General features: G+C 42.4%; 1 protein-coding gene across 5 annotated transcripts in view; it reads right to left on the bottom strand.

Moving 5' to 3' along the window:
* Positions 1–10,409, bottom strand: part of MAP3K7 (mitogen-activated protein kinase kinase kinase 7) — a 47,875-nt gene extending 37,466 nt beyond the window's left edge. For 3 of the 5 annotated variants that reach the window (XM_057432097.1, XM_057432098.1, XM_057432100.1), the window contains exon 1: positions 10,133–10,404. In XM_057432097.1, the coding sequence (XP_057288080.1) occupies positions 10,133–10,222 (90 nt within the window). In that variant the 5' untranslated portion in view covers positions 10,223–10,404. Of the gene's footprint in view, positions 1–10,132 lie in introns of all 5 variants that reach the window. The other 2 variants (XM_057432104.1, XM_057432099.1) reach the window with 2 other exon arrangements.
* Between the last annotated feature and the right edge of the window lie 1,972 nt (positions 10,410–12,381).

Here is a 12,381-nt window from a genome sequence, read left to right as displayed (position 1 = left end):
ACTCAGTAGCTAGGAATGTACAAGCACCAGACTGTACTTGTCAAAGCTCCATGTCAAAGCAAACTGACTATCATTTATGTAAACCATGCTTGGGTTAGGTTCCCACTACATGCTTTCCTAATGAATGAATAAATAAATAAATAGCGAAGCTGATTTCCCTTGAGAATGGGATGGAAAAGTCTGCAGGTGCATAGTTCAAGACCTGCTAAACTTTCACGACGAATATGAGAAAGCCTGCAGTCAAGGGCCAAATTTGAAGACAGGTAAAAAGAAAAACTGAAAAAATAATCAAGAATTTGCATTCAGAAAGATTATAAAAGGCGAAGTATGCTCAGTATTTCTGAAGGGTTACATACAGATAGGAGAGACAATGCCCAGCAATGGCGATCAGCAGCATTTTCCCCTTCTGGTTTCCTTACTACACACAAATAACAATTTTTCTCTTCTACATTACAGCATGCACTTAGCCTTCCAGGAGTTCTTGGCTTCTCACCTTTACTCTCCACAACAGGGGTTCACAGACTGAGTCTACCACAAGATATATGCAGCAGCTCCACAGAACATGTTCCATTCTGCCTAATGTAAAAAGACACCTGAGTGTAACCTGCCCCCCATCTACAGTAGAGGGCCTTGACTCTTCACTTGTATAACACACACCAACTATTTTCTTGCAGTCCACAACTGAGGCTGGAAACACCAAGCCATACGAATGATAGTCAAGCAGCCTACAAAAATAGTACATATAAACAAATTGGAAACAATGAGTCACTGGAAGACCTAAAAGTCCCAAGTACAAATAGTCTCCCTTGGTATTTCCTCTTCTCTCTCAGACCACAGTTTGAATAAAATTGCCCAGTTTCTTGGGTTTCACAACCCCCGTGCCCCCAGCACAAAAACTGCTCATTACAACCCCTCTATCCACCTCACACAGAAAATGACCAGACCTACAGTTCAAGAAAAATTTCATCATTCTGTGTCTGTGCCGTAAGTCTGCATTTCACAGCAGTGCGATATACTGACCACATGGAAATTATCCACCATGCAAGCACACGTAACTCAGATGGCATTCTGCTCACACCTAGGAAGTACTAAGACTAGACAGTTAACATGAGAAGGATGCCACAGAGGAAGGATGCCACTTTGTCGGTGGGACAAAGTGCACTGGCAGCAGCAATTCAGTTCCAAGACAGCTGCTCCCCTACAATACAAAGGAAACCAAACTGACCAAGTAACTGAAAAACTCTCCCCTCCACTTTGGGAAAAGGAGGTGTGCATATAATGATTTCTCCTAGCTAGGTACAATTGGCCTTATGGTACAAGGCTGAGTGAGACTCCTGTTAAAGATTCAATTTCTTAATGTACCTTTTCTTGTACTCTTTCATGGGTTTTGACTACAGCCCAGTTACATTTAATCCAGTGACACTGGTCTGGTAAATCAGGGGTCACAAGTTCTCCTATGAAGATAGGCTGAAAGCTGGGGTTCTTCATCCTGGAGAAGAGGAAGCTATGGGGAGACCTTATAGCAGCCTTCCAGTGCCTAAAGGGGGCCTACAAGAAATCTGGAGACAGACTTTTTACAAGGGGATGGGACAAGGGGTAACAGCTTTAAAATGACAGAGGGGGGATCTACATTAGATATTAGGAAGAAATTCTTAACTATGAGCATGGTGAGGCACTGGAATAGGTTGCTCAGAGAAGTGGTGGATGCCCCATCCCTGGAAGTATTCAAGAACAGGTTATATGGGCCTTTGAGCAACTTGATCTAGCAGGATGTGTCCATGGGGTTGGAACTAGATGAGCTTTGAGGTCCCTTCCAACCCAAACTGTTCTATGATTCTATACTCAAATTCAAAATTCAGCCCATAAGCCAATATAATTACATTCGGTTCCCCTTAAGATGTATCCGTATTTGCAAGTTTAATACCAAGGAATGGTACATGTATTTCCAGTTCATATACTAGAGGAAATGTTATTTTCCAATTTTGATTCATTTTTAAATAACATTTCTATTCAATAAAGAAACTAAGATATACGAGTATACCTCCCAATGTAATGTTTTATATCGTGCCATGAATGTCACAATACTTGGGCTCTAGTCGAAAAGTATAATAAATTGAAACAATCAGATGTACTTTATGAAGTCCTGCCGATGACTGAAAATAAAACCAATAATAATAAAAAAATAACAAACACAACAACAACAATAATAATATTATCTATGTCAGGCATCAAGAGGAAGAGCTTACCAGGCAATCTAAATCTTAATTACGTAATAGAAAGTTGCAAGAGACCATCAGATATATAAACTTTATAGTTGGCAAAAAGAGCTTGATAAATGACTATGCAGTCAAGGTATCATAACAATTTATCAGTGACTTGGTGCCTGCTTAGGCAGAGGATTGAACTTGAGAAGAGGACACGAATGCACTGAATATTTACCTAGGATACAGGGAAAACAGAAGAGCTGTTGAGTAAAGCAGCTCAGCTCTTGGACAGCATACGAAAGGAACAACCGTCAAAAGCAATGACGGATCCAATCCAAACGTGGAGTTTACCATGTGTGAAAGCCCAATCTGTTTTTCCTACTTAATCTGGAAAAAGTACCTTATTCATCATAAAAACATACCTTATAATTGACAGAATACAGCTTATGGTGGATGTCATACTTTCTTCCTTTTAAGTTTTCACTAAACCAACTCCTTGAAAATTAAAAATCTTAGAATCTGTCAGAACAATTTAAACACTATGTACACTTCAACACCATGCACTGGAACTAAGTAACTTAATAGCACAGGAGGGAGGCACTGCCTGAACTTTAGTTTCTTCAAGCTCATTCCTTCTTGTCCCCTGCTGTTGGTGCCACACCATATGTTTGGGCACTAGTGCATATTCTGAATTATATGAAGCACAGTTAATGGAATTATTGACACAACAAATCAATAAACAGCAGTTGATCTGTAGCACTGTGTATGTTTGGAAAATGATCTAAAAATAGACACAATGTTTTGGTAAACGATTTTGGCCCTCTAAATATCTTCTAGGAGAAAAAAGAATAATACAGGGCAGATGACACGGTTAGAAATAGAACACCAGTGCTTCTACATTTCCACAGAACAGAATTAAGTTACTACTTACCACTCGGTTAGCACACGAAACAGATACATTTTAAACTGGCAAAAATGCTTAAAGAGCTTTGAAGACTGAAAAGCATATACAAATTTATTCTTCTCCCTATAAAACTCATACCAATAAAAAGCTATGTTTTACTGTGCAACAAAGTGACATGGTGAAAGAAAAGCGCATGTTTTCCAGATTATGTATTTAGAGTTTTATTTAAAGAATATGAACCATACAAGAGCCCTGGAACCAACATTACCTCTGCCTCTGTATACAAATAGTATCAAATGCTGTACATAAACAAAGATACATGATACTGACTTGCAAGTATGAAGACTATACTGACTGGTAAGTATGTTGACTAGGAATGCAGGAAAGACTGCAGGTACATTAAAATCTTAGGATGTATTTTATCCTAAGGGATGTGACCAATAATATCCCCCCCTCCTCCCAACAACAAAACCACATCTGTTTATTCAGATGTACCCTGTTCCCCTACCAAATGTTGAAACTCAGGAAGAATTCGTTTCACCTTTGCATTAAGAGCACAGGTTTAGTATTCACTCAAAAATATGAAGATGCAAAGTTTACATCTCTGTTCATGAAGTTTCCATGTTAGTTAGCTCTGCATGCTGGATACCTAGTACTTTTCTGTTTTAAAAAAACCTTGCTGGATACATAAGACAGCAATAAAATATAATAGCTCCTTAGTTAGCAGATTCTTTGGAGAATTACTACGATAATTTGCAGTACCTACATGCCATATTTGTTTACAATTTTGAGAAGCAAGACAAGCAGAGTTAAAAAAACCCAACATAACACAAACCAAACAAAACCCATGCTTCTCAATAGAAAGCAGTCTCTAAATTATCTTTATTATCAATATCCCTTTGGTATACTTGCAGATGAAAGGTTTAGGCAAACTGAACTTCGTGTAAGTTAAAAAGGTAAATAGATACAAAGTTCTACAATGCTTTGCAAAACCAGAAACATGTTTTTAAATTTAGTTGCTTCTACTCTTTCCATCTACCACAGTTCAAGCAGTACCAATATAGCATACTAATATTTTCAGGTTTTAACACATCTGCCTGTATAACACATGGAAAGGATATAGATAAAAGAAGTGCCAAAAGAAGCCATGAACAACCGTTTACCTAAAAATACATGCCTACATTTTCTACCATTCATTCAACCAGCTTCAAATTCCAACTTTGGTTCCTCTGTGTATGCTATGCTTTATTAAGCAGGTTGAAACAAATCGGCCCCATGCCACAAATGACTGTGGCCAATACCCTGGCAGCACTTTTACGAAGGAGTTCGGGTCTGCCAATTCTTACAGCTATGTTCTTTGACTTGTTAGATTTTTTTTGTACATTTCTAAATGTTGCTTTCCCTTTCTGGGATTCATACAGCAATGAAAAATCCAAACCCCAAAACTGACTGTCATCCCCCCTCAATCCATAAGCAATCCCATTAACTTTAAGTAAACTAAATAACTTAGATTGAGTTTCCAAGTTTCAACTTCAAAGTTATACAAAACACCATAGGAAAAAAACCCCACATTTCTTAATGAAAAAAAAAAATGTTATTAAAAAGAAACTTATATTCTCAACAAATATACATAACTTCTGCTTGCCACAAACTAATACAGTTGGTCCATATTTAGGGCATCATCTGTTAGGGTACAGCACTTTACAGTTATTATTTAGCAACTTGGCTATCTGAATGTAGTTCTGTCTTAAGAAATCGCTCTCTCTTCAACTTCTTCAGAACATGTCATAGAGAATCAAAGTACCATCATATATTCCTAAAATTATGGGTGTTTCCAGAAATTTTTCACTTGCTCTAAACACACGATCAATCCCCCTTGCACTGATAGCTTAGTCATTCTAAGAAATGTGTGCATCTCAAGCAAAGATAACAATTTATCAAGGTCATACTTCCATTCCAGCTTTTGCGTACTGATAGCCTTTTACACATCTGTCTTTAGTTAAAAACATTAATACAACACTTGCTTTATGTTCTAGTATGAATCCGTTTGTTCTGTTACAGCAGCCCAGACAAGAGATTCCAGTTTAAGACACAAAATATTGGGTTATGAGGCACTCAGGGTGAAAGACTCCGATATGAGCTGGTACAGTCTGGAAATACTGGTCTTTGAAAAACAATCATTCTGCAGTCAGTTAGTACAATACTGCTAGAATCCACTGGGTGGGAAAAATAAGGGACACACAGAGTTTGTTCTGTTGTTTTAGTTTTTTCTTAGGAAAAGGCCTTCTACCCCTGTTTCTGATCGCAGTTACACTGTCACTCAGTTGTGATCTTAGATGCTGCATTAGACATAGAACTTCATTTTATAACCTTCTCATAAATAACACGTCTTATTTTCATCACTAGAATAGAAAAGCCTGTGAGGTTTCTTTCACATACATTCTTTATGAGTAAAATACAAGTTTATTATATAGGATGCAGACTGGTTCATTGGATAAATCTGTACATGTAGAAATAAGTGTGAAGTCTTACATTAACAGTTTAACAAGCTTATTAGCCATCTTCTAACACTTAACTGCACACTACATTTCATCCACATGAAATTCGTGTTGTGTAAACCACCAGTATAAATTCACATTCTGGCTGACATTTCAGGTATTTTTCATTGTAGAAGAATGAAGAGAATCTTCCACTGGTATAACTAAACTAAATTTAAATAGTGATTTGAATTAAATCAGAGATGTATTTAGAGTAAAATCACAGAGGATTCTGGAGTACGTTTTCACCATGTACTAGCTTTTTGCCTTCCCTCCTGGATGCCCAACTTTGCAGCTTGAAGGCTTACTTTCTGAAAAAGGCTGAGAAATTGTAGAGGTGACTGACTTCAAACAAATTCCTAACCATCAGCCCTTCCTCTCGAAAACCAAGCCTTTTGTATTTGGTGTCAGATACCCAAGAATATTGTTCAGATCTCAAATCACACCTGTGATTCTCATCTGAACTTCAAGATTGGCATTCTACAACTGGACACAAACCCCCACGACATAAAACCAATGGAGGTGGTAACAACTCCATGCTCAGCAGCAACTTCAGCAAATGCAAATCTGCTTTACTTTGTAATGCAACGGACTTAATTAGTCACTGCATCTCATTAACTTTTTAAAAATTAACTACCATAAAGGGGAGCAAAACCCAGTCGTCTCACTGTATTCCTCATTCTCTTGTCTCTGAACTGCTCTGCTCTGTAATTGCAATGTACACATGCAGATCTCAGCACAGCTAATGAAATTATTGAACTGTTTCTAAAATGCCATAAATTGCATTTCCTTAGTTGCTGGCACCTTAACTAGGGCTTCTAAAATAAATATTTAGAAAGTTTGTCTGCTCATCTTCAAGAAAAAGTTACCCTAACCCCTGCAGAATTAACTAGTGTTGTTCAACTAAGATTGCTGAAATAAATTTCAATGTATACCAGAATACCACACTCTACCAGTAGATCGTTAACTAATTTATGCTTTCAGACTGTTTAAAAGTAACCTGCAATTACATAAATATGGCAGTGGTTTTCAACCTGGTGACATCAAACAGTCATGGGCAGGGCCACAGCATACATGACCAGACACGTATCTTCTGGCCATGCAGTCCAAGGCATACACACATCATGTGATAAAGAAGTCTGTGTTTTGGTCATGTATGGGATTGTTATCAAGTTACATGACCAAGAAAAGGCTGTATGATTTTCAGGAAAAAGTGGCAGGGAGCATGTTGCCAGAACAATCAAAAGCCATAGTCTGTTCATTGCTTAGATGCGCAAGCTCCTCTGGGAAGAAAAGGCAACAGTTTTTAGCCTAGATTTAAATATGAGATTTTAAAATAGGGCTGTCAGACTGTTAACTTGATTTCAGTGATATTAAGTTTTCAGATAAATTCTGCAGTTTTATTTATGAAGTTTCTAATGATTTGTCTATTAATACCTGAAAACTTCAGAGGTGACATTCTAACAGTCAAAAATTTCCACAGTAAAGTAGGGTTTGTTGTTGTTGAACACAAGTTTTATACTGTTTCTCTCCTTCTAGTTTTGAAGATGCTCCCATTGTGTCACACTGATTTTGATTTGACTCCAACTTGTTCATAATAATTATCTCTATATTTTACTTCAACCTAAGCACTTTAAATAATGAAAAGGCAGCTTGAAGTTGGAGACATGCTTGACTGGTAGGAAATAACAATACAGTACAGTTAGTCATGTGCATGGCAGCTAAAATGAAACATGGTATATTCTTGGATTTATCCAACAGAGTTCAACCAAACTTAAATGAAAGCACACTTATAGATCTCACATTTATTAGCAAGTCCTCAGGGCTTGCAACTATTCCAGAACTTCAATATCTATTAATAAACCAGTGGCAGAGTGGGACTGCTATCTGCTGACAAGACAGCCTTGATAATACAACAGCAAAGCTACGATTATACAAGCATTCATTACAGCTCTTAACAGTGTAGGTCTGTTGACAACCCGTTTTGAAACATCTGAATTTTGCCAAGCATATCAAAACCTGACCATTTTGAGTCCTTACAGCCATTTAAAAGTCATTGAAAACTTCCAAGCCTGAAGTGAGAGCACAGAAAACCCTCAGTAACTATGTGTTTTGTTATGACTGTAAAGTTGACTATTTGTGCTGAAATTGCATTATAAGTAAGAGGCCAACACCCACAGTTGAGAAAAGCAAGGCCTAAGTATGGTCTCTAATTCACCTGTTTTATTGTAAAGTAGATCTTATTTCTTCATCTGTGCAATGACTTTTAGACTGCGTTCAGCACTGCGATATCCCCATTGCCTACAAGAATTTCTGGGAGGACAGGTACCCCGAGTATAACTTCAAATGCTACATCAGCTGTCACCAGTTTCTCATGGAGCAAACACTTCATCAGAGCTCCGCTGCTTATATCCCATGAGTTTTGTCATCTCCAACAGAATACTACTTTGAGGATAATGCAACAATCATATTAAATAAAGCACAAATTACTGTTTAGGCATTTTCTCTACATACATTTTTGTGCATACAGCCCTGTCTTTGAGGGTGCTAGACAGGTATGCAGGCCACAGACAAGCTCCAAACACTAAGCCTGAGAATGATAAATTCTAGTTACACCAATTACACACTATACAGCTCCACATTTCCTGCATGTAAAATGGCAATATAATCCTTGCTAAGAGCCTTCCCAAGGGTGTCATGAGGATTAAAGATTTGTATAGCATTTTATTAATTCAAAGTTCTATGCCTAACATGTGCTACTCTGCTCTACGAGCCATCATAGGGCATGTTTTTTTATGACAGATAAATTCACGTGAACTTTATTTTCTTCTCTGGGTAAGAAAAGCCATTTCTCTCAAAACATGTGATTTGATCACAGTAATAGACATGTGTCTATTACTAAGTGTTGCAAAACCATCAAATGCAAAAATACCTTCGGTCCCAAACACTGAAATTTTCTCACTTCAGAACAGTTGAATGCACAAAGGGAAGATTAGACTTAGAATCAAATATTGTAATGATTGCCATTTTCACAGAGAGGGGAAAAAGCAATCTTTTGGAAGACACCATCTTCTGAGAACTTTCAGTGTCTGCTGCAGTGAAAAATCAAAGTTTCCACAACGCTACTTGAACACAACAAAGTGCCCTGATGTTCCATGAAAATACTGGGGATTCTATGTTCTGCAAACTCTCCCAGGCCATGTGAGCCCAACACAGTAATGACAAACAGTGTCTAGCAAACCCTTTTAAAAACATGAGACACTGTTTGTTATACCTACAAAACCTAGACCTCAAAACTAAATTCACTTCCACATAAACTTTTTAAGAAAAAGAGGGCAATTAATAATGAGAGAGAATTATGTCAATCTATGAATAAAAGCACAAAGGCAGTTTCAGCAGTCTTGGGTGTCTGTTAGGTCCAACATCTACAAGCTGGCCTCATCAAATTCAGTGTAGATTTTTGATGTCAGCAAAATCAGGATCTGTGTGAAGCAACATCATTCCTGTAGAGAATTTAACAAGGGAGGAAGAAATTCAACAGCAGCAATTATTTTTGTGATTCTGAGAGGTAAACAACATTGTGATATATGCATACCACTGAGCCCTTGTAGTAAAGCATGTAAGCTATCCTACATCACACCCATCCTACTTTCACAGGAAATCCAGACAGATGAGAGGTACATCCAAAATTCTGCACTTCACCAATCTCATTACAGCCTCGAAGAATTTAAAACGGCAACTTTACTACGAAACTTTCCACTTAAGAAATACTTGCTTCTAGCTATGTTATATGACAACTGAATGCCACTTCCTGGGTAACATGCACAGGTCACAAATGAAAAGTTACAGATCCATGACTGCAAATATCATGAGGCTATGTTAAGAAAAAAATAATTAAAAAAAAATCTGTATGTCCTTACATCTAAGAGACCTCTAATTTAACAAATAATTAACACCGGTATGATAATTATATATACAATGGTCCAGTTATGTGGTAGCAGGAGAAAGCAGGGGCATACAGAAATAGAGACCCAGAAGAAGTATTGGAATTAACAATTCTCCCTTAAGTCAGTGTTTGACAACAGCTTTTGCCATCCATACTAAAGTAGGTGGCAAAACAGGAGGAGAAACTTCAAAACTTAAAAGTCCCGAATAAATGTACCCCACTTAAACAACCCCCATAACCCAGCACCAAGGTTAGCAAAAGTAAGCTGGCACCTCGGCTCCCAGACATAACGCCTTTGTTCTCCGATGCCAAGTGCTGTAGCATCCGGAGGAGAAGGGAACCCCCACGCAGGCACACTGAGGGGTGTCCCAGCAGTCCCACACACTCAGGAAGCCTCCGCGGCCCCTTCCGCAGCGGGCGCCGGCCCTGGGGAGGGCCACCCCAGGGGCTGAGAGGGGGAAGCCGTGGCCCCTCCTGCCCACTAAACAGGCCGCGCCCGGGGAGCAGGGGAAGGCGGCCGGGCTGTGTGGTCCTCACTCACCTCTTCCACCTCGATCTCCTTGTAGTCGATTTCTTCGAAGTTGAGGACCGGGGGGGTTTCAATCATTTCAGCGGAGGCGGCAGCGGACATCCCTCCTCTTTCACCTGGGGGAGGAGAGGCCAGGGCCGGCTGCAGGCGGAGGGCTCGGCGCCGGACAGCCGAGGGCCTGGGCCGGGGCTACGCGGGACGCGGAGGCGGCTCCTGCCCTCCGCGCGGGCGCAGGTCAGGGGGGGCTTGGCCGAGGCGCCGCCTGGGCCGCCGCTCGGGGCGAGGCCTCATCCGCGGCGGCCGCGGGCCTCAGTGGCGGCGGGCGGAGGCCCCGCCGGCGGCGGCACCGCTCCGCATCCCGCGCCCTCCCGCACCGCCGCGGAGCGCCGCGCCGGCCGCCCTAGGCCGCGGCCTCTGTGGAACCTGGGAGTCGCCTCGGCCGCGCGTCTACAGCGGGGAGAAAGGGGCGCCCCCGAGGCCGAAGCCGGCCACCTCCGCCAGCCCCGCGGCGGCAGCAGCAGCGGGCAGGGGGGCCACGGCGGGGTGGGAGTACAAGAGCCGCTCAGAGCCGTGCCGCGGCTACCGCCGCCGCCGCTGACATCAGAGCCGCTTCCTGCTACCCCGGCGGGGGAGGGAACACTGAGGAGGGGGCGGGAAGGAGAAGCGCGGCAGCAGAGGCTGCTACTGAGTCAGCCGCGACGGGGACACGGCCGGGCAGGGGCGGACACGCCCCCACCGCGCCCCGCCCCGCCGCCCGCTGCCGCCGGGGGGCGCAGCCGCCTCCCCGGCCGCGTTTCCTGTTTCTGCTCCGGTCGGCTCTCGCTGGCGTGAGGGAGCGGTGGAAGTTGCTGATGGTCGGTGCTTGATGCAGAGGCGGGCAGCGTTGCCCGACCCGGAGGCAGGAAGGACGCCGGCGTCTCTTCGCCGGGGCGGGCGGGGGGGGGGGCAAAGGCAGGCAGGCCTCCCCGAGGACGCACGGTGCCCCCACTCCTCAGGGGGCCGGCGGGGCCACGGAGCCCCGGCCGGGCCGATCCGCCGCCTCCCCCTGCGAGTTACCGGCGTGCGGGTGTGGGGTCGCACGCCTCAGTCCTGAATGTTCCGTTCTGTAATGCGTATTAAATGTGTTTCTCCAGGGGAAAAGTATACGTATGGAGGACACGCGTCTGGGAAAAAGGTTTCTCTGAAGGCAGAAGTGCAGCCGTGTGTGGCCTGCTCTTGTGCGGCTCTTTGTCGGGTGAGGTGTGTGTAGGAGGGTGGTCGGGAAGCTGAGGGAAGTTAAGCAAGTGGCACACAGCAGAGGGGTTAGGACTCGGGAATGAACTTTCACTGCTTCACTTCTTCAGTCCCCAGTTAATGGGAATCTCAGCTCATTCTTCCAGCACCTGAAGGGTAACCCATGGTGTGAAATCAGTGCTGGCGCAAGTGGATATAGCTGCTGTGTTTCAGTGAAACAGCCATGCTTTATTCTGATATGTTTAGATTCAGGTAGGGCTATATGTAAAAAGTTATTTTTTTCTAGAATGCTATTAACAGTATGTAATTTTAGTAGATCTGAAAACTTTCTCAGCTTTCTCGCCGCTAAAATGCTAGTGAAAGTCTGTACCTCCCACTGCAGTACTCTAAATGGGAGATACAGCTGGTTTACAGAGCTAACCTGAGAAAGCTGCTTAAGCAATTGAGCCGGAAAGAGAAGATCACAGAATGAATGTGGGAAGTGACCTGTTGTGATGGTTCATCTGCTATTAGAAAAGCTAAAGTGAAAGTGCCTCTATCGGAGCTACTACAATTTGACAGGCTGTTTTTTGGGGGTGTTTGCTCCCCTCTTGCCTTTTTCTGTCAGCTTCAGTGATTTGACCAGGATTTCCAGATGGCTGGCAATCTGGAAATCCCAGGCAAGCAGTAGTGGTACATGTATCAGTTGACTCTGTTGCATGCAAGACGAAACTAGTCTCCAGAACAGGTTGGGTTGGTGTAATTACATTGCCCAAACTATCTGTGCGCGTGGGGAGCAGACTTGTGTCCTGAATGTGTTGAGTTCCTGTTGCTTTTTGATTTCCTGATACGTGGTCTGGAAATATCTCTAGAGGCTTCTGTTAGGCTTGGGAAGGTTCCAGGTATCATGAAATCTGCTAATACCTGCTTCATCCAGCAATGGGATTATTCAGAGCCCCTAGTTTCCCAGAGGCTCTGTATAAGTTTGGATGTTCATACTGACCCTGGTGCTCTCGAGTCTCTGGAAGCACCTGCTTATACCCAGAGGT

This window comes from Pezoporus wallicus, unplaced genomic scaffold, assembly GCF_028554395.1.
Source record: "Pezoporus wallicus isolate ANWC-B61680 ecotype Strahan unplaced genomic scaffold, APGP_CSIRO_Pwel_v1 contig_4847, whole genome shotgun sequence".
NCBI classification, from domain to species: Eukaryota; Metazoa; Chordata; class Aves; order Psittaciformes; family Psittacidae; genus Pezoporus; species Pezoporus wallicus.
Note: the sequence above shows the minus strand (reverse complement) of the source record. Positions and strands in the feature narration are given on the sequence as shown.